General features: G+C 53.8%; 2 protein-coding genes across 8 annotated transcripts in view; both read right to left on the bottom strand.

Moving 5' to 3' along the window:
- The window catches only part of RUFY3 (RUN and FYVE domain containing 3), a 43,990-nt gene extending 29,302 nt beyond the window's left edge, over positions 1–14,688 (bottom strand). For 4 of the 7 annotated variants that reach the window (XM_068153755.1, XM_068153754.1, XM_068153757.1 and 1 more), the window contains exon 1: positions 14,361–14,688. In XM_068153755.1, coding sequence (XP_068009856.1) covers positions 14,361–14,685 — 325 coding nt within the window. In that variant the 5' untranslated portion in view covers positions 14,686–14,688. Of the gene's footprint in view, positions 1–5,064; positions 5,887–14,360 lie in introns of those variants that run through there. The other 3 variants (XM_068153756.1, XM_068153759.1, XM_068153760.1) reach the window with 2 other exon arrangements.
- A 3,495-nt stretch (positions 14,689–18,183) lies between these two features.
- Positions 18,184–19,903, bottom strand: UTP3 (UTP3 small subunit processome component). Its single transcript, XM_068153761.1, has one exon. It carries the CDS (start codon positions 19,874–19,876, stop codon positions 18,260–18,262), a length of 1,617 nt encoding a protein of 538 aa, XP_068009862.1. The 5' UTR covers positions 19,877–19,903; the 3' UTR covers positions 18,184–18,259.
- Positions 19,904–20,264: the final 361 nt, after the last annotated feature.

Consider the following 20,264-nt stretch of genomic DNA (forward strand, 5'->3'; position numbering starts at 1 on the left):
GGAGCAAGCTGTGCTGGTGGGAGGTGTCCCTGCCCATGGCAGGGGGTTGGGACTGGCTGAGCTTTCAGGTCCTTTCCAACCCAACCCATTCTAGGATTCCATCAATCTATGAAAACCAACCAGAGAGGATTTGGGACTTCCAAGCTCACTCCACATCCCATACATGGGGCAGGCAAACAGCAAGCATACATCACACACATCAACTCTGCCCTAAGCTTTAATCTCCCATCTCCCCATGACCCCCATCAGGGATTCCACAGACTGCACCAGCATGGAAGGGACTTTCAAAGGTCATTTTGTCCAACCCCCCTGCAGTGAGAAGGGACAGGGGCTGCCCAGGATCACCTTCTGTACACTGCAACTCCCTGGGCTTCCATGGAATGTTTCTCTACAACACTCTTCTTTCCAGAGGGAACTGCAGGAGTCCACACATGGGAGGTTTCTGCTCTTGTTCTGGCACTTCATAGTTTGCACAAAGGAAACCCCCCAACACTCCCTTTTCTCCCACCCTGTTTTTCATTTCCCCATCTCAGCACCCAAGAGGTTTCTCTGCAACACTTTTGGCTCATCTCTGAAGGAGATAAACCTGCAGATCATTGACTTCACTTCTGTTCTCTTCAATCTGGTCTCCAGTTCCTCCAAACTTTTGACCTGCTGCAGAGTAAGGAGGGGCTTGGCCTCTTCTCCAAGTGATAGCAGAGGAAATGGCCTGGAATTGTGCCAGGGGAGGGTTAGGTTAGAGATGAGGAAAAATGTTTTTGCTGCCAGAGTGGTCAGGGGTTGGAGGAGGCTGCCCAGGGAGGTGGTGGAGTCCCCAGCCCTGGAGGGGCTCAAGAAACCTGTGGCCATGGCTCCTGGGGCCATGGTGGGGTTGGGCTGATCTTGGAGGTCTTTTCCAACCTAACCAGTTCTGTGGTTCTGTGACATCCCAACAGCTTGTTGAAAGGAGAATCTGAAGCCTCCAGTTGCTGCTCCTCAGCTCCTGCTGCTTCCTGAGTTTCCTGCCTCTGGCCCCTTCACCCTGTGATCTGCTGTGCCTCCAGCTCACAATAACCATCTTGCCTTCCTCTTCCTCACCATGCACCCCATCTTGCTGAGGATGAACAGCAACTGCTCCTAGCCTTGCATCCTGGGTGTCTGCACCATCCTGAAAGCCCAGAGCTGCCAGGCAGGGGCTTGGCAAGCAGAGGAAGAGAGCAGCTCTGTTCAGAGAAGAAGCAAATGGGAGCAAGGCTCAAGTGAGAACAGCAGGCTGGAGGGGGGAGGTTTAACAGCAGGAAAAGAAGATTTTAGTCTGGTGAATTTTGTCTTAAAGCTCTTGCACTTCACACTTTTCTTGCCCCTGGGATGAGCTCTTGCTTTGCTGGTTTTAAAGAGGTTTGCTGGTTTGGGTTTTTTTTCTTACAGTGATACCAACATAAGTGAAGCAGCTGAGAAAAGGGGGAACAGTGAAAGAAAGACTTCAAACCCAGTGCCTTGATTTGTAAGGCAAAACCCCCCACAGCCCTCTGCCTTTGGCAGAACTCCAAAGCCTTTCATTGCCTTCCTCCTCCTCCTCCTCACCCTACCTTTCAGCATCACTCTTATGCAGGTATTACAAGCCACACCAGTCTGGGGTCTCCTGCTTCTCCTCTCAGCCCAGCCCTTGGTGCCTGCAGGCCCTGTGCCCAGGTGCCCTCAGCAGCAGTGCTGATGCAGTAGCTGCAGGTCAAGCACAGCACAAAGCTGTGTCAGCTTTTCTAGCCTCAACCCTTTTTGCCTGACCTCATCTCTGTTAAACACAGGACTTGAATAAAAACAATCCCAAACAACTTCTTCCTGCCATCCAACCACCAACCTTAATTGATGAATGCAAAATCCTTGCCAGTGAGGGTGGGGAGGCACTGGAGCAGGTTGCCCAGGGAGGCTGTGGATGCCCCCTCCCTGGAGGTGTTCAAGGCCAGGCTGGATGAGGCCTGGAGCAGCCTGGGCTGGTGGGAGGTGTCCCTGCCCGTAGTGGAGGGGTTGCAACTAGATGATCTTTGAGGTCCCTTCCAACCCAACCCATTCTGTGGTTCTGTGAGTCATTTATGTCCTAATTTATGAATGTGCAGACACTGGAGGTTGGACTTGAGACCCTCAGAGGGTCTATGATTCTAGCTCCACAGTGGTGGCTCTGACACAGCTCTCCCTTCTCCTTCATTTTTGATACATGAATTAAATAACATGGCAATAAAAGGAGTAAAGGCTGTTTTCCAACCCTTTCTGCTCCTTGCAGGAGAGTGACTGTGATCACAGCTTTAAACCCAATGATTCCTCTAGGCTTGGGGAAGGGTTGGTCCAGGATTCATGCTCAACTGAAGCAAGAGTGTGACCTGCACACTGCAAGGACAGACAGCCTGTTTCAGAAGGGCCACCTAGAGAAGCTCTTGGATTCACCCAAGCCTGCCCTCTCCATGAGTTTCAGTACAGGAAGAGAGGAAAGAGGCACCTACAAATAAGGCTTGAACAAACTGGTTCACAGTATGAGTTGGAAAGCAGCCCTGAGGAGAGAGCCTTGGGGGTGCTGGTGGACAAAAAGCTCACCAGGAGCTCTCAGTGTGCACTTGCAGCCTGCAAAGCCAATCAGATCCTGGGCTGCAGCAGGAGAAGTGTGGCCAGCAGGCTGAGGGAGGTGATCCTCCCCCTCTGCTCAGCTATGGGGAGACCACACCTGGAGTCCTGCCTCCAGTTCTGGAGCCCCTAGCACAAGAGGGATGTGGAGGTGCTGGAACATGTCCAGAGAAGGGCCACAAGGATGATCAGAGGGCTGGAGCACCTCTCCTATGAGGACAGACTGAAGGAGTTGGGGCTGTTCAGTCTGGAGAGGAGAAGGCTCCGAGGTGACCTCATTGTGGCCTTCCAGTATCTGAAGGGGGCTACAGGAAGGCTGGGGAGGGACTACTCAGGATCTCAGGGAGTGATAGGACTAGGGGGAATGGAATGAAGCTGGAGGTGGGGAGATTCAGGCTGGATGTGAGGAGGAAGTTGTCCACCATGAGAGTGGTGAAGCTCTGGAATGGGTTGTCCAGGGAGGTGGTTGGGGCCCTGTCCCTGGAGGTGTTTAAGGCCAGACTGGATGAGGCTCTGGGCAGCCTGATCTAGTGTGGGGTGTCCCTGCCCATGGCAGGGGGGTTGGAACTAGCTGATCCTTGTGGTCCCTTCCAACCCTGACTGATACTATGATACTATGAGTGAAAGGTTTTCCAGGCTATCCTATGGGAAGAGGCCTAGATTGCTTGGAAGCTCATTTACTAACTAGCAAATGTAGTCACCACTGATGGGAGAGGATAGCAAAAAAATCAATACACACTGGGAAAAAAGCCCCAAACACTGAAATACACCAAAACTACAGCAAAAATACAGCAGTGAGCCCAAGCAAGGTCTGAATGAGCCTGGGCCACCTACAAGAGCAGGGGAAATGGAAGACAGCTGAACTGCTGCACTCTTCATAGCTTCATAGAATGGGTTGGGTTGGAAGGGACCTTCAAGATCATCCAGGTGCAACTCCCCTGCCATGGGCAGGGACACCTCCCACCAGCCCAGGCTGCTCAAGGCCTCATCCAACCTGGCCTTGAACACCTCCAGGGAGGGGTTATCCATGACCACCCTGAGCTTGCCACTCTGGTTCTGCTGCCCTGAGCCTAAAGCACCTCTCTGAAAGCCTGGGGCCAAGCTTCAGAGGGAGCTTTCGAAAGCTCTGTCTGGTATCTCCCTGTTTGACTAGTTGGCAAGCAAAGCCAAGCCCAGGAGGTGCTACCACTGCAAGCAGCTGTGCAATGGAAATTAAATTATCACCTGGGAAGCTTTTTTAAAGCTCCAATCCTCACCACAACTGAAGTTGCCTCATCCAGCAAGACAGCAGCACAGGCAGGCATCGGTGACTTGACCAGCCAGCACCAGATGGGTCAAGCAGAACTGCCTGGTGGAGCTGTACTGCAGCAGCTACCAGATGAGGGGCAGGGGTGAAAGCATGGAGCTTGCTTCCTGCAGGACATCAGCAAGCAGCACTGGTCACCTCACAGCACTGGCCAGGGGGCAAAACTCCTGCAGAACTTCCTCAGATTTCCTCCTCCCCTCCCCACTTTCTCATTGGTAGAGAGCAACACATGGATGTCCCTCTGGAGCTTTAGTACTCCACAGTGTTCACTCCTCATTTTACCTGACCTGCTATTAAGTTCTCACCATCAATCCAGATCAGCTATGGATGCCCAGTCCCAGGAGGTGCTCAAGGCCAGGCTGGATGAGGCCTTGAGCAAGCTGGGCTGGTGGGAGGTGTCCCTGCCCATGGCAGGGGGGTTGGAACTGGATGGTCTTGAAGGTCTTTTCCAAGCCAATCCATTCTATTAATCTATGAAGCTCCATTTCTTTGCAGAAACCCATCAGATCTCCTTTCCCCCCACTGCAGAGCAATGCATGGATGTCCTCTTGAGTCCTCACAAAGTGTTCAGTCCCCATTTTACCTCACCTGCTATTAAACTGTGGTCACCATCAACCCAGATGACAAATTCCTTTACAAGCAGCGAGCAAGATGGGTTCCACTGCCACTTTCCAGGCTCCCAAGGCCACTATAAACAACAGCCGCGGGCTGAAGCACTTGTGATGGCACTGAGCACCTGACAACAGGCAGAACTGCATCATGGCTCGGGGCTTGCCAAACGCTACCCACTGACCCTAGGCAGACACAGGGCTGCGTGAGCCAGGACGAGCTGACAGCTAACAGAGACACAACTCCTCTTGTAAGAGTGAAGTCATGATCAAATCGAGCAGGCACCATGGTTATCTTCCCTCCTGAGATGCACTGGCCCGATCTTTCCAGATACAGCTCACAGAAGAGCGAGCAAGGAAGCACAAAGCTCCCTCCCTCCAAGGGCTGCACCGCCAAAGACGCAGCAAACTCTGAGGGCAACACGAAAGCATCACCTCAGCTTCCCGGCGTGTCCAAAGGAGTCCGGGACCTCCAGGCAGGACGAGAGCACCTCACCCTGGAGACACCCCCTCCCCGGTGGTGCGGCAGGGATGCGCAGGCAGGGAAGGGGACCGTACCTTCGTGGGTAGGCTCTGGGTCGGGTGTCAGGGAGATGTCGTCCAGCTCGCGCAAGCAGAGCCATTCTCCATCCATGGACACTCGGAATTTGCAAAGATAGATGGTCTCCATGGCAGCCTGAGTGATCTTGTCTGTGGTGGGGGTTGGCATGTCGCTTTGAGGCGTCAGAGCAGACATGATGACTCAGCTGGTACAACAACAACGAGGAGGGGAGGCGGAAAAAAAATAACTCTAAAGCCAAGCTCGCCGAGGAAGGGAAAAAACCAAATACCTTGCCGGTAAAGGGCGGCGGAGCGCAGGATGGCACAGGGCTGCTCCTGGCCTTTTCAGAGATAAAGCAAGGTAAAAATGCTGCTGCTGCTCCTCCGGGCTTGTCTCCTCCTCCCTCCTTCCACCAACTGTCGTCGTTTTCAGCTGTGCTAGCAGCTATTGATCCGGAGCCACCAGGCAGAGCCTGGCTTCTGCATCAGCCACGGGAGGGGGAAAGCAAAACAAAACAAAACGGAAAAACCACCGAAAATAGTAATAATTTAAAAAAAACAAAGGCAGGAAAAAAAAAAGAAAACAGAAGTAGAAGGCTGCGGTGCCTCCCCGAGCCAACACAAAGGAAGGTGGCAGAGGCAGAGGTGCAGGCGGCTGGGATGGGAGCGCCGGAGCCTCTCTGCCCAGGCGAGGCAGGCGTGGGGCTGGGATTGGCTGGGCGCAGGCAGCAGGGAGGTGACCAAGATGGCTGACTAATGAAGGGGGCTGCTCAGCGCCTCGCCACGGCGCTTCCCGGCATGCTTCCACAGCCTGCTGATGCGGGGACGCCCGGCAGGCTCCGCTCGCCCCCGGCAGGCTCCGCTCGCCCCCGGCGGCGCCTCGGCGGGCTGGGGGTGAGGCGCCCGGGGAGGCAGGGCGCGGGCTTGCGCCCCAGCAGCCCCCCGAGCCCCACACAGCAGCCCCCGGGGCACAAAGGCACATTGCTATGCCTCTCACACGCCTGCACGGATTAAAGCAGCACCTTTGTGTTCAAGGCAGGTTTGTGATGCTGCAGTTGGTGCTTTATTCCCTCTGCAGACCTTCCCCGGCTCTCTTTCGGAGCTCTGATTTTTCCACGCCCCAAAAAGATAAATAAATACTCAGGATGGGTTTATCCTTTCAGGGAAACAATAAGGGGAAAAATGGGGGGGGAGGAGGGAGCTGGCTCGACACAGTTCAGTGACCAAGGACTCAGCACGTGGAGGAACAATGAGGGAGGAGAACACCAGAGACGTCCACAGACTAGGTGAAAATCTTCACCTGAACACTGGGAGTGCTCAGGGCAGGCTGAGGAAGGTGTGCTCCTCGCAGGGGTATGGTGATTAGCACGGCATTGCCCGCTCCCCTCCTGGCTGGCTTGCTGTCCCCAAAAGGGGACAAGAAGTGTCCTCTAGGGGACAAGAAGTCCCAGGTCAACAGATGATCCTCGTCCTGAGGTCACTGTTTAACCCAGGCACGGGACAGGCTGTCACCACCCACTTCAACTGCTATATCAGGCAACAATAAAGGAGCTTATCCTGCTCTGTGTCCTGTCTGGCTCCAGGGTATTTGTGGAAAGCAGGTGCAGAGGATCCATCTCAAATGGATGCCTCGTCCCCCCATGCAGACTCCAAGAAGGCTGACTTCCCCAGAACATACAAATGATTCATGCCTGGAACCTTCATTATCCTCCCCGAGGAAACATTTTGAGGGTGCTGGAGCCCTGGAGCAGGCTGCCCAGAGAGGTGCTGGAGTCTCCTCCTTCTCTGGAGGCTTTTCTGGGTGTGTTCCTGTGCAACGTTCTCTACGTGACCCTGCTCTAGCAGTGGGGTTGGACTCAATGATCTCCAGAGGCCCCTTCCAACCCCTACTCCATGCTGTGGCTCTGTATGATGTGTGGCTCCTTCTTGGGTATGGGGAATGCAGGATTCATAGAATGGGTTGGGTTAGAAGGGACCTTAAAGACCACAGAACGCCTCTAAGTCCCAACCCCCCTGCCATGGGCAGGGACACCTCCCACTAGAGCAGGCTCAAGGCCTCATCCAATGTGGATCACTCAGTGCAGGATCCAACATGCCAATGCACACAGCTCTGGGGGAGAAATAGCACCCCAAATTATTTAACAGCCTCATAAAACTGGGGAGAAGGGTAAAGAGTTCTTTCTAAGAGGCAAGAGGAAGCAGCTGCTTTCAGTGCAAGCTTCCTGCTCGGTGCCTAACATTTTGACTCAGCAACTCTGTCCTCCCCCCCATGCGCCTGGAGCAAACAAAGAGCCATGCAGCAGAGCACTACAGTGATGCAAAGCAGAGTTATTCCACCAAGGACAACACTTCCCATTGTTCCTTCTCCCCCAGGGAGCATGAGCTTTACAAAGCCTGCTGACACCATTTCAGCCCTTGGGCTATTTGTATGTCCTGCCACCGATGCCCACCTCAAGCTTCAGCGCTCGCATTGCACCACTCTTCAAGCCAGCGACAGTCACCATACCCCAAGAGCCCCAGGAGGGCAGCCCTCCCCTCTCGCTAAGGCTGTGAAAAGGTCTAAACACAGCAAAGAATCACAACAAACCCCTGAGAGCCAACCAAGTGCCACGGCCCTATTGTGCGAGCTCTCGGCCAACCTACCTAATTAGCAGCCAGCTGAATTTCTTTGTTTTGAAGCAATTAGAAAGACAATCAGTGTGAGGTGTCACCCTGCAGCTCCCACTTCACACCGTGGGGCTCCAGCTGAATTCAGCGGCAGGCAGTGACCCACATAGCAGGATCCCGGGGGGGGGCTGTTAAAGATTAACTAACCGCTCAGCTTCACCTGGCAGGGGTTTTTTGTGCCCTTTGCTGCCGCTTCACAGGAACAAAGCCAAGGAGCCAGTCCACAACTTCCAGCTCACTTCTGTTTGCAGGCGCCTGTAGGCAATCTTCCTGCTCAGATGGTCCATAAGGATATTTAAAGCACTTGGGAAAAAAGGTCTTTTCAGCCTTACTTCCATTTTATTAGCATGACTGATTCCATTTAGAATAAACCTTTATTAGAATAAACCAAACCAGGTTGGAAGAGACCCTCAAGATCATCGTGTCCAACCCATCAACCAATCCAACCCACCCAAACAGCTAACCCATGGCACCAAGTACCCCATCAAGTCTCCTCCTGAACACCTTCAATGACGGCGACTCCGCCACCTCCCCGGGCAGCCCATTCCATAGCGCAATCACTCTTTCTGTATAGAATTTCTTCCTAACATCCAACCTGAACCTCCCCTGGCGCAGCCTGAGACTGTGTCCTCTTGTTCTGGTACTGGGTGCATGATTAGCATGATTCTTTAGAGTGAGGGTGGGGAGACACTGGCACAGGTTGCCCAGGGAGGTCCTGGATGCTCCCTCCCTGGAGGTGTTCAAGGCTCGGCTGGGCTTGTGGGAGGTGTCCCTGCCCACGGTGGAGGGGCTGCAACTGGAGGGTCTTGAAGGTTCCTTCCATCCTAAACCATTCTATGAATCTGTGATTGATCTCATTTTATTATCAGGATTCATTTTATTAGCCTGAATAATTCCATTTTATTAGCATAATTAAAGCTTATTAGCACGTGCTGGCCCTCCAAAAAACCACTCTGGACACAATCTACTGCCTAACAGAGGTTGAACAAGTGCTACCTTACAAGAAACTGAGCTACCGTGAAACTGCACCTTTCACTCTAAGAGACACAAAGATGCTCTGAATATGTTTAAAAACTCTGAGGAGCTGCACTGGATTTCTTTGAAACAAGACTGACAAGTTCAGAACTCTTTGAGTTTGTTTTTCTTGCAGAGTTTTGAGATGGGCATTTGAGGGCCCTAAGAGTTCCTCAGCTGTCCAGAGGACACAGTCACCTCCAGGTTCCAGCACGTGGCTGAATTTACCTACAGTGAATAGAGCAAGAATTGGCCTCCTCAAAACAGTTTTCAGGTGAGCTTTCAGCTAAGCAGGGAGCAAAACCGTAACAAGTAGTCAGTGTCCATTTATCAGCTGCAGTGCTATGGGAAAGTGAAAATCCTGCTCAGATAATAAAACCCCCAACCCTCCCCCCCCCAGGAACTATGCCATGGCCTACTGGGAGGCTCAGTTTGACTATGAGGAAGAATTTCTTCACTGAAACAGGCTGCACAGAGAGGTGGTGGAGCCCCCATCCCTGGAGGTGTTCAAGAGCTGTGTGGCCATGGCACTTCAGGACTATGGTTTAAGGGCCATGGTGGTCTTAGGTCGATGGTTGGACTCAATGATCTTGGAGGTCTTTTCCAGCCTTAATGATTCTATGACCTATGAGCCTGTCAGCACCACCTGGAAAACACAGGGCAAACCCTCCTCTACCCTCACCCTGTGCCTCACAATTCTAAAGCCAAAAAGCATCTCCTAAGGAAACAAAAAGGGAGATCTCAAATGTTGGTGTTTTCAGAAGGCTTTTGGTGAAGCTGCTCCAGCTAAAGCTCCATCAGGGTTCAGTGAGTGAATGGCCACAGGAAAGCCAAGTGTGTAGGTGTCAGAGGAGAGGAGGCAGCTCACCAGTCACAAACAAGTCAGACAGCTTTGACTGGTCTGACAAAAGCCTCCTATGAGCCATGCTTTGGCAGAAGGGAAGAGAGGCTGTGGCTAGGTTACAAAAGCAGGCAGGTTTTTGCAGAAACATTTTCAAGATCAACAAATCAAGAATTGGCTGTGCTGGGATCTTCAGCCCAAGCACCTGAGAGCAAAGCTTGCCATCAGCCACTGCTACTTGAAAGCTCAGCTGTGCTGGAAAGTGTTTTTCACTTCCAAAGTTAAAGGAGTTAGAATAACCTAAGCAACAGATAATAACTAAACCCCAAACAAATTCCCAACCAACCTTTGGACTCCAGGGGCACCTCTGGGTGTACTTTTCCTTGCCAGTGTCTGCAGGCCCAGCCTGTGAGCACACTGAGTTTCAACCATTAGGGGAGAACTTTCCCCCACCACTGGGCAGAGGTTGAAGAGCAAAAGGGCAAAGCTGGCAGATGAGATTAATGCCCCAGAGCAGAGAATCACAGAGGGGTAGGTGTTGGAAGGGACCTCTGGAGATCATCCAGTCCAACCCCCTTGCCAAGGCAGGGTCACCCAGAGAAGGTCACCCAGGAACATGGCCAGGTGGGTTTGGAATGTCTCCAGAGATGGGGACTCCACCACCTCTCAGATGATTGTGCTGCTTCTGGGTACTGAAAATCACACACCACAGAAGGATGAATAAAGCCACCAGTGCTGAAGGTAACAACTCACTGCTGAGCCCTAAGCCAGCTGCTCACAGTGGCCAGAGGCAACTCCAGGCAGACAGGAAAAAATGATGAAGACACCCAAGTTTTATATCTCAGTCTAAGCCAAGCAGGTTCTTTTAAGTTTTACCAAGAGTTGTAACCTGCTTGTGGCTGCTGTACCTGAGCAATCAGCCTGCCAGTCTGGTCCAGCAAGGCAAAACAATTCCCACCATCCCATTTTCTGCCCATGCTCTTGCACAACACCCTTACCAGCAACCCTGTGACTGTGACCTGCTCTCATATCCTCCTCTTTCACTTCAGCTTCAAATCACAGAATGGTCTGGGTTGGAAGAGACCTCCAAAGGTCATCTAGTCAACCCCCTTCTACAGTCAGCAGTCAGATCAGGTTGCCCAGAGCCCTGTTAAGACTCACCTTGAGTATCTCCAGGGATGGGGCCCCAACCAACTCTAGGCCATGCTGTCCAACTACCAGTTAGTCCCCTCAATAACTGCACTGGTTGTGACAACAGTGCCTGGGTCAAGAGCCAACACAGCTGCTCCACGTGCTCAGGCTCTCCCAGTAGCCTCTCTTATTATGGCAATGCTTAGGTGGAGTATAAGCTCAAAAGATAAAATGAATACCAAAGCCTCTGTGTCGCAGAGGCTGCTGCAGGCTCTTTGCCAGCACAGAATTGATCATTACCTCAGTCAGTGGTGTCACTTTGAACCCTGCACACTGCAAGCATCAGGGAGCAAAAGAAAGTTTAACTCTGGAAACAGTGAGACAATTTCTTCATCCCTGGAATAGTTCATAGATTCACAGACTGGTTTGGGTTGGAAGGGACCTTCAAGCTCAGCCAGTTCCAATCCCCTGCCATGGGCAGGGACACCTCCCAGCAGCCCAAGTTGCTCAACACCTCATCCAGCCTGGCCTTGAACACCTCCAGGGAGGGGGCATCCACAGCCTCCCTGGCCAACCTGTTCCAGTGTCTCCCCACCCTCACTGGCAACAATCTCTTCCTAATCTCCAGCCTAAATCTGCCCTCCTGGAGCTTCAATCCATTCCCTCTCATCCTATCACTGCAAGCCCTGGTAAAAAAGTCCTTTCCCAGCCTTCTTGTAGCCCCTCCCATCAGGTACTGGAAGGCCTCTACTTGAGAAACTGTTTTTTGTCTACCTACTGTGAGATGTGATTTTAGGACTCAAGTAACTCCCATAATTGAGGGTGCAGTTAAAAAAGGGGCAGAAAAGGCCTACTGGAAGCATCATAATATCTTGGCATGCTTTTGGTGGGAGCCAGAAATGGTTTGGGTCAGAGTTTTTCCTCTGTGTATTTCTTTAAGGACAAAGCATTTGGGGTTTTTAAAGCACAGTCAAGTTGCTTTTACTGGAGTTCAAAAGTACACTGCAGCTCAGCATGTTTAAGCAAACCTCCTTGTTCCTTCTGTCTGGAACCATCTGTATCACAAAAGCAGGTGCTGCTGGCATGAAAAGCTTTTGTGGCCTCCTCCTTCCCTCAGCAGCTCACAGCCAGCAAACACACTCTTCCAGATTTTGAACTTCTGAAAGATGGGATGGCTGAGGCTGGAAAAGCCTGCCAGGATCACCCAGTCCAACCATCAACCCAACACCACCATGCCCACTAAACCGTGTCCCCAAGTGCCACGTCCCACGTGTTTCTTGAGTGCTGCTCTGATGTTCACAGCAGCACAGGCAGGACAACTTTCACAACCCAGCCCATCACTGACATTGCTGCAGCTCAAAGCTGCACAGTCACTGCTAGCCAGAGGAGATGCAAGAAGTGATAAGATAGCACCTTCAAGTATCCAGGATTAAGTTCACCATTTAGGCACAGAACATCCTTCCTGCTCCACAATGAAGTCAGAATCACAGAACCTTAGAGGTTGGAAGGGACTTCCTCCAGGGATCATTGGGTCCAAACCCCCTGCCAAAGCAGGAGCACCTAGAGAAGTCCTACCACTGCTTTAATGACCACCCCAAAGGAGGGAGTGAACTCCTCTGGGAGCTGTTCAGTGGTGCCCAGTGACAGGACAAGGGGCAACAAGCACAAAATTGAACATCAGAAGTTCCATCTAAACATGAGGAGCAACTTCTTTAAGGGTGACAAAGCACTGGAGCAGGCTGCCCAGAGAGGTTGTGGAGGATCCACCTCTGGAGACATTCCAGACCCACCTGGATGTGTTCCTGTGTGACCTTCTCCAAGTGATCTTGCTCTGGCAGGGGTGTTGGACTGGATGATCTCCAGGGCTCCCTTCCAACCCCTGCCACTCTATGAACAAGATTTTTGCAGCAGAGTCCGCTGCTCCTGCTGCCCAGCAATGAGCAAATGAAAATGGCTTTTACAGGCATAAGAAATGGAAAAAAACCACAACAGGGTTAAAAAAAAACAAAAGAGGGAAGGAAAGATGATGAAAGAAATTGATTTACAGGCAGAGCTTGCCCCAGGAGAAAGAGTCCAAAGCACCACAGTAATAGATGATGATTCCTGTTCCCTTCAGACACTGCCCTCAGTACATCACTCAGTTACTCAGACATGAGATTGCACAGGCAGCTGCAGCCCTGAGAGTGGAGAGGGGAATGTTTGTGTACATTTGGGAAGGGGGACCTCTTTCAGCCCCTTTGGGAAAGGTTTTTCCCACAGCTCATAGACACAGCCACTGCAGAGTCAGGCTAACTCCAGGGATAAAGCATTGCTCGGAGTGAGCTTTGACACCCGCTCCTTCTGAACAAACATGCATCCTCTTACAAGGAAGTTGGAACAGCAAAAGCATGATGGCCAAATATTTGCCCTCAAGGCTTCTTTTCCCATCAGCAAACTTAAGTCCCTTGCATGCCACAGGACCACAAATGTCCTGATTAAGGGAAAAACGAAGGTTGTGACAGGAAGCTATCAGTTTAAGTGACAACTCACCAGGAAGGGAGTTTTGGACTGTGGGCCAAAGTTTGTAGCCAGCATCAGCCCTTCACAGAGCTCAAAACAAAGTTAGGTCATTTCACCTGCTCTTGGCACTACAGAAGCTGACTTCTTACCTCATGGGTTGTGGCTCTGCTGAGTAATGGCCTAAATGAAGTACATCAGCTTCAAAAGCAGAGGGGAAAAAGGAAAAGGATGCCCACTCCAAAATAATCAGCTGATGTGTGAGTGGAGGATCACCTGGGATGTAGGCAGAAGACAAAGCAAAGGCAAAAAGCTTGGTCACACACATGCTGGCCCAAGCCCAGGAGATGAAGCTCTTTGCAAAATGGATGGATGGAAAAGGGAAGATCTCTTCTGGGTACACACATACACACAGCTTTTGTGTTTTAAAGCACACACCACTACTCCGCAGCGCTCCAGCCTAGCTAATCGCCACCAGAACATCACAAAGAACCTGAGGAAACACAAAACCCTCTGCCACCCAACACACCCCACACGAGCACAGGTAGGAATGCACTTCAACCTCAGCAGCACACAATGCCCTCACCTTCCCCGTCTTTTCCACCAGGAGCCCAAGTGGGTGCTTCCCACCCCCTAACTACATCCCGAGTCAAAGACAGTTTGATTTCAAGGGGTGGCACAGATGACTCCCAGAGGAAGGGGTCCGGGGTTCTCTGTGGCGCCGGTGTTGCGGAGCTGGTGGTTCGGCACTGCCCGCAAATGGACGCGCATAAACCACCTCCTTCCACAGCTCTCCTTGGCTCTTACTCCACTGCTTCACACGCACGCTGCCACTTCCCCGCTCTCAGGGAAGCAGCCAGGCCACCAAACACCACCCAGATCCTCCACTACCGCCCTGTGGGGTCAGGGCGAGATTCGGGGAGCGCAGCGCGACCCCAGGAACCCAGGGCACAGGGCGGCCGCTCGCTCGTCCCTGCCCACAGCCGCTCGCCCGCAGCCTGCCCTGGCAGCCCTGGGGGCACGGCCACAGGCAGCCCAGCGGCGCTGCCGCCCCGCGTCCCCGCACAGCCCGGGCAGCGCAGGGAGGCCCCGAGCCGCCGCCACCGCCCCCCGCCTGGAGGGAGGCTCCCGGCCGCCCGGGGAGGAGCCCCGCACAGCTACTCACGGCTGCCGGTGGCTCCGTCCGGCCCCGGGTAGCTCAGCACCAGCACGGGCAAGCCGGCCGCGCCGCGGGGCGCCGGGGGTCTCCACACGCCGGGCGGAGCGGCGGCGGCGGCGCCTCCTCCATGGCCGGGGTAGAGGAGGAAGAAAGGCGGCGAAGAAGGGCGCGCCTCCGCCTCCTCCTCCTCTTCTTCTGCCGCCGCTGCCGCCACCGCCTCCTCCCCGGGCTCTGCCCGTGGCTCCATAGCGGGAGGCAGCTCCGCGCCGGCCCCGTCCCGGGAACTTTCCGCCAGCGGCGGCACAAGCGGTGCCCGCTCCGCCTCCGCCATCGCCGCCCCGGGCCGCCGGGCCCCGCCCCGGCCGGGAAGCAGGGCCTCGGCCGGCCCCCGCCCCCGCGGCGGGGGGTGAGCGGGCGCCTCGCTTGGCTTTTCCCTTCGCTTTTCCCTTCGGAATCCCTCGCTGCAGCTCCCTACCTGCCGCCGCTCCCCGTCCTCCGCCCCGGGGCGCAGCGCCCTCCCCTCGGCCGAGCAAGGCTCCCGCGGGCCGGGGCAGCCAGGCCGCCGCTCCCTGCCCGACGCGGGGATCGCGGAAAGCGGACAGCCAAACTCCGCTGGGTGCAGGAGCACCGGGCGGCGCGGAGGTGACCTTGTTTCCACCTCTCCTCTGAGAGGGTTTGTTGGGGTTGGGGGTGGGTTTTTGTGGTCTTTATCGCACTTTAGGAGGTGGTTTGGTTTTTTTTAAAGACAAAGCCTGCTGTTCCAGCAGCAGCTGCCCAGCCCTGCTCCAACCCCGACTGCTGAGTCTGGAGATGGAATCCGGATGAAACCAATAATTTCCTATGCTAAAGGGAAGAGTTTGGGTTGTGGCACTGTGGTAACGCTTGGAAACGCTTTGCTAGAAAGCCATCACTCTGCATTTAGAGTGCAACATCTCAGCCTGACGAGTTTAGTCAGACACATGCCTGAGCCTGTCCCCATCCAGATGATCACTGGAGGTGCTGCCAGAAGCCAAGTCAGAAGAATCATGCCGAAGAAAGCCAGGAAGCTGTTTTATCTCACTTTTGCTTTTACACTTCTAAAGTTAGGTGAGGTTATTTCCCGTCTTTATTTTACTGCACTAGTGGCACCTGTAGTAGCCTGTAACACCAGCTCTGGGTTTCTGATCCTGGAGAGCCCCCGGAGCAGAGCCTGGCTTTTCCTACGTGGTTACCAACATCCAGAGGTGTATTTCATCGGGCCCTAAGCAACCTGATCTAGGTGGAGACGTCCCTGCTCCCTGCAGGGGGGGTTGCACAAGACGATCTTCCGAGGGTCCCTTCCCATGCAATGCAATCAGTGAGCCTGTGAATTCTAAGTCAGACATCATCCCATCACCGGGCAAAAGCAAAGCTGTAAAAGGCAGCTGATACCTGCAGCCGCCTTCTTCTAGGGCTGCCCTAAGTCGTGCAACGTGTTGGCACTGATTTAACAGATGCTTTAATTGGCTTTACACACCTCAGAGCTGTTTGGATTTCCATTTGACAGCGCTAGAAAGAACAAAACAATGTCCAGACTGTTGCTGATCTTGTGGAAGACAACCAGGAAAGCCCTGATAAAGCGAGACAGCAGCAGATGCATTTCCATGGGAGTCATTCAGTGGATTTTCCTTTCCCTCTATAAACAGGAATCTCAGGTTGTGATGCAGAAAGCCCTATCCACCTCTCTGCCACTGCCTTTCTCCTGCCCATGCCTCCAAAGGCAAGCCAGCCTTACTCTGGATCCCAACAAGGATTATGGTTTCCAGGTGATGGAAAACAGCAGAGCAGCTCAGACCTCTCCTTAGAGCTTTCTACCCCTGTGAGCTTTTTAAATAGGAACCATTTAAGTGCTAGAGTATCTCCTGAGTTACTGTGGTGGAAGGGACACGGGGCAGGCATCTCCAGGGTGATTCAGGTGAGGCTCAGCTGCTGCCTGAATGGGCAAGTCCTAACCTAGCCTAGCAAGGACAAGTGCCATCTCATCACTGAAGCATGTCACTTGGCAGTGTCAGCACCTTCTCCAGAGACACTGCTGGAAGGAGGGGAAAAAAACCCAGCAGTAACCATGCCCTTGCTCCCCTTCTCACCTATTTTCCTGACCATTAGCTATGGTCCTTCCCTTGTTTTGCACATGTCCATTTTAACAGGGATCTTCAAACCCCAGTTACCACCAGGGACTTCCCTTCAGCACCTCACACCCCTCTGTTTTCTGGATCAATATTACTGTCCCCCCTCTGTGGCACCAATAGCCACAGCTCACAGATAAAACTGTACAGCAGTGAACTATTTCTAGCTTGGTCCAATCTCTGAGCCAACCAAGTGCAGATAATGCTGTGTTTAATCTTCATTTAGTGGGGCTGGCACAGCAGGGAGGGCAGCCACACTGCTATCTGCCGGCTGCCTGCACTGGGCACACCACCCTCCCTCCCTGCCTTCAGCCCTCAACCCAAGCTATCTGGGCACTGCATCTCTAACAGCTCACTGATTTATTCTCTTATTTATGGCTCAGATGGAAGCTGCCAGAACTTGGCTTGCTGGCTGCCTAAGGCTTTTCAAGGGAACACAAACCCACCCTGGGTTCTTGCAGCTTGCCTGCAGAGCTACCAGAGATCATCAGCCCTTCATGTATGCTGAGTGTGCACGAGCAGGTGCTGTGGCAATGATGGAGTGGTTTAGGTTAGAAGGGATCATCTAGTTCCATCCCTCCTGCTACACATCTCTTGGATACAGGGCTATAAAGCCTCCTTCCTTCTGTTCCCATCTCTCCAGCTTAAGTTTACTGTTTTTCTCTCTCTCCCTTGATCAGCCTTGAAAACTAACAATATTCTCCAGTCAGCTCTTAGCAGCATGTTGCTGGCAGAAGCAGGCCTGGGGTGTGAAAAAGCAATTTCCCTTGCAGAGAGCCAGCAGAGCTCCTGCATGTTTGAATTCTAGCACCTAGCCTGTCACAGGCTCAGGAACACTCTTAGTTTGGCTTCCCTCAAGAGTATCACCCACAAACCCCCCAAACAAAGCCACCTCGATACACAGCAGTGCTTCCCTAACATGAAATAGCATTTGGTGGCAAGGCAGAGGGTTGTTATTAGATGACCTTTGAGGTGCCTTCCAACCTAAACCATTCTATGAATCTATGAATCATAGAATCACAGAACTGTCAGGGTTGGAAGGGACCTCAAGGATCACATAGTTCCACCCCCTGCCCTGAAGCGATTCCACATGGGGAGTAAGCAGCAGTGTGTTGCAGCTGCTGCTGGCACACAGCTTCAGGTGTGTGAGCTCCCTGAAAGCTGTCCCAGACACAAGTGCAGGTCTGACCTGAGACACTGTAACACTGAAGAAGTATTAATTAATCAGCTACTCCTCCTTTATGGCCTGAACTGAACTGGCCACTCAGTTCCCAGCAGGAACTTCAGTTGGAGGTTAAAGGCATTTTTCCTCCCTCTCCCCATCCCATCCCATCGAGCCTGTTTCACTCCCTTTGTTCAACACATCCCTTGCAGCCTTTCACAGCTTGGAAGGGACCCTTCCAGGTCATCTTGTTCACCCCCTCCTGCAGTCAGCAGGAACACCTCCAACTAGATCAGGCTGCCCAGGGCCACATCAAGGCTGATCTTGGATGTCCCCAGAGATGTGGCTTCCACCACATCCCTGGGCAACCTCTCCAAGCCAGTACTTACAGCACGACGAGACAAGATCACCTGAACACAGAGGCTGGAGGAGCAAAGAGCCCCGTGCCACTTGCTGAGGGTGCCATCCTCTGCAGCCTGACCCCCAGCACACCTCTGTTCTTGTATCAGTGTAAACCCCACACTCTAGTTATAAAACCTTTATTGGACACAGCAGCACTGCTGGGAGCAGTTAAAGCCAGGTGCAGAGCAGCAGCAGCATCACTGCAGCCTCCTGCTCTTCTTGACGCCGGCGCGGATGCCGGAGGGCTCTCCGCCGTAGCGCTGCAGCTCCCTGCGCACCTCCCGCACCTGGCCCCTGCGGCGGATCTTGGCTCGCCGGAACTTCTCCCGATGCTTCACCCGCGGGTTGCGGTCGATCTTCTTCCTCCTGGGAGTCAGCCCTTTGTTCTTGATCATCTGGTAGGTCACCCCTCTCTTCTTATTTGGATCCTCCTCGCCTTCCAACACGTCTCCTTCTTCCAGCCTCTCCTGGTCTTCCGTCCTCTTCCTCTTGCGTTTCAGCTTCTCCTCCATCACCTTGTAGTACTTCAGGGCAGCCTCTTCGTCTGGCTCGGACTCATCTGACGGCTGGGCACCAGCAGCCCGCCCGTTAGCAAGCGCAGGAGCACGCTTTGAGCTGGTTCTCTTAATGTCCAGTGGGAGAAACACAGCAAACTTCTTCTCCCTCCGCAATTTATCTTCCTTCCTATCATAGAAGCTTTTCAGAAGCATCCTAACTTGCGGGGCCAGCTTCTGATCGATAACTGCCAGCTCATTGATGAGGTTCCTGTAAGCCACCAGCCGCTCGATCACGGGGTGACTGTGAACCGGCATCCTCTTGGCCTTCAGAACCAAGTAGAAACTGATATTGGCACAGTAATTCAAGTAGAGCTGATACTTGGTCTGCAAGTAACGGCTGCCCTTGCCCTGGGGGATAGTCCCATTGCTGACCATCTGCAGCAGTGGGTGCAGCTCATCCTTCAGCTCCATGAGCTTGACTTCAAAGTCCTCAAGCAGCTGCAGGAGCTCAGGGGACTCCTGCTTCAGCAGCTTCAGCTGCTGCTTCTTAGAAAGGGCCTGCAAATCTTTGTCAATCTTTTGCCCCTTGCTATCCTGGGTTTTCTGCTGCTCGGACAGATAGCCCTGGATCACATCCAGCCCATAATCATCTTCCCCCAAGTCCTGTACCAACCTCTTCTGGATGACTTGAGCCTCCTGCTCCTCTTCCTGCTCCTCAGCATCGACCTCTTGCTGGCTGCGCTTGCCCTTGGCCTGAGCGTCACCTCCGTAGTCCGTGTCGTAGTAGAGCTGCTTGCGTTTGCCCCAGGAGAGCTCATGGGGGAGGTCGGGGTCCTGCCGGCGCTCCTCCAAGTCGCTCTCCATGGACAGGTCCCCATCCTCATCTCCAACCTCATCTTCCTCCTCCTCCTCCTCCTCTTCACCCTCTCCATCCTCTTCACCCTCTCCATCCTCCTCCTCACCTTCATCTTCTTCTGCGCTGTAGTCCACGTAAAGACTCATCCCTTTTCCCTCCTCCTCTCCTTCTTCTTCTTCCTCCTCAGCGTCTCCATCCTCCTCCTCCTCGCTATCCTCGGGCAGCTGCAGCCCCAGCACTTCCTCCTCCTCCTCCTCCTCCTCGCTGTCCCCAGCCTCCTCCCCGCTCTCCAGGGCCGCCATCACCTTCCGAAACTGCGCCTCATGGAAGTTCTCCACCTCATCGGCCAGCTCCTCGGGGCCCGCCTGGCCTCCCGGCACCTCCTCGCCGCCATCCTCGTCCTCCTCCTGCTGAGCAGGGCCAGGCGGGCGCCGCAGCACAGTACCGCGCCGGGTCCTCATGGCCGCGCTCCGGAACTTCCGCCGCGCTGCCGGCCCCGCCGCTTCCGCTTCCCCCGGCGCCGGGAGGGCTCTGCCGCCACCCGCCCGGGACGGGGCGCCCTGCCACACAGCCTGGGGAGTGCCTGCAGATGCTGGATGGAGCCGGCGGTGCAGATCTGAGCCCTTCCCGCTAAACTTCCCCTTCCCTGCTGAGAGCGCCCCGGGCCTGGGGCAGGAGGGAGCGTAGGGCTAGGCTGGACATCAGCGGGGCTGACAGGATGCCAGAGGATGCCAGGTCACAGCCACCCTGCTAGGCGGAGGAAGAGTTCTTCACAAGGAGGGTGGTGAGACACGGGAGCTGGTTGCCCAGAGATGTGGCTGAGGTCCCACCCCTAGAGACATTCAGGAT

This window comes from Melanerpes formicivorus, unplaced genomic scaffold (genome assembly GCF_026170545.1).
Source record: "Melanerpes formicivorus ecotype bairdi unplaced genomic scaffold, bMelFor1.0.p_v2 SCAF_27, whole genome shotgun sequence".
Lineage (NCBI taxonomy): Eukaryota > Metazoa > Chordata > Aves > Piciformes > Picidae > Melanerpes > Melanerpes formicivorus.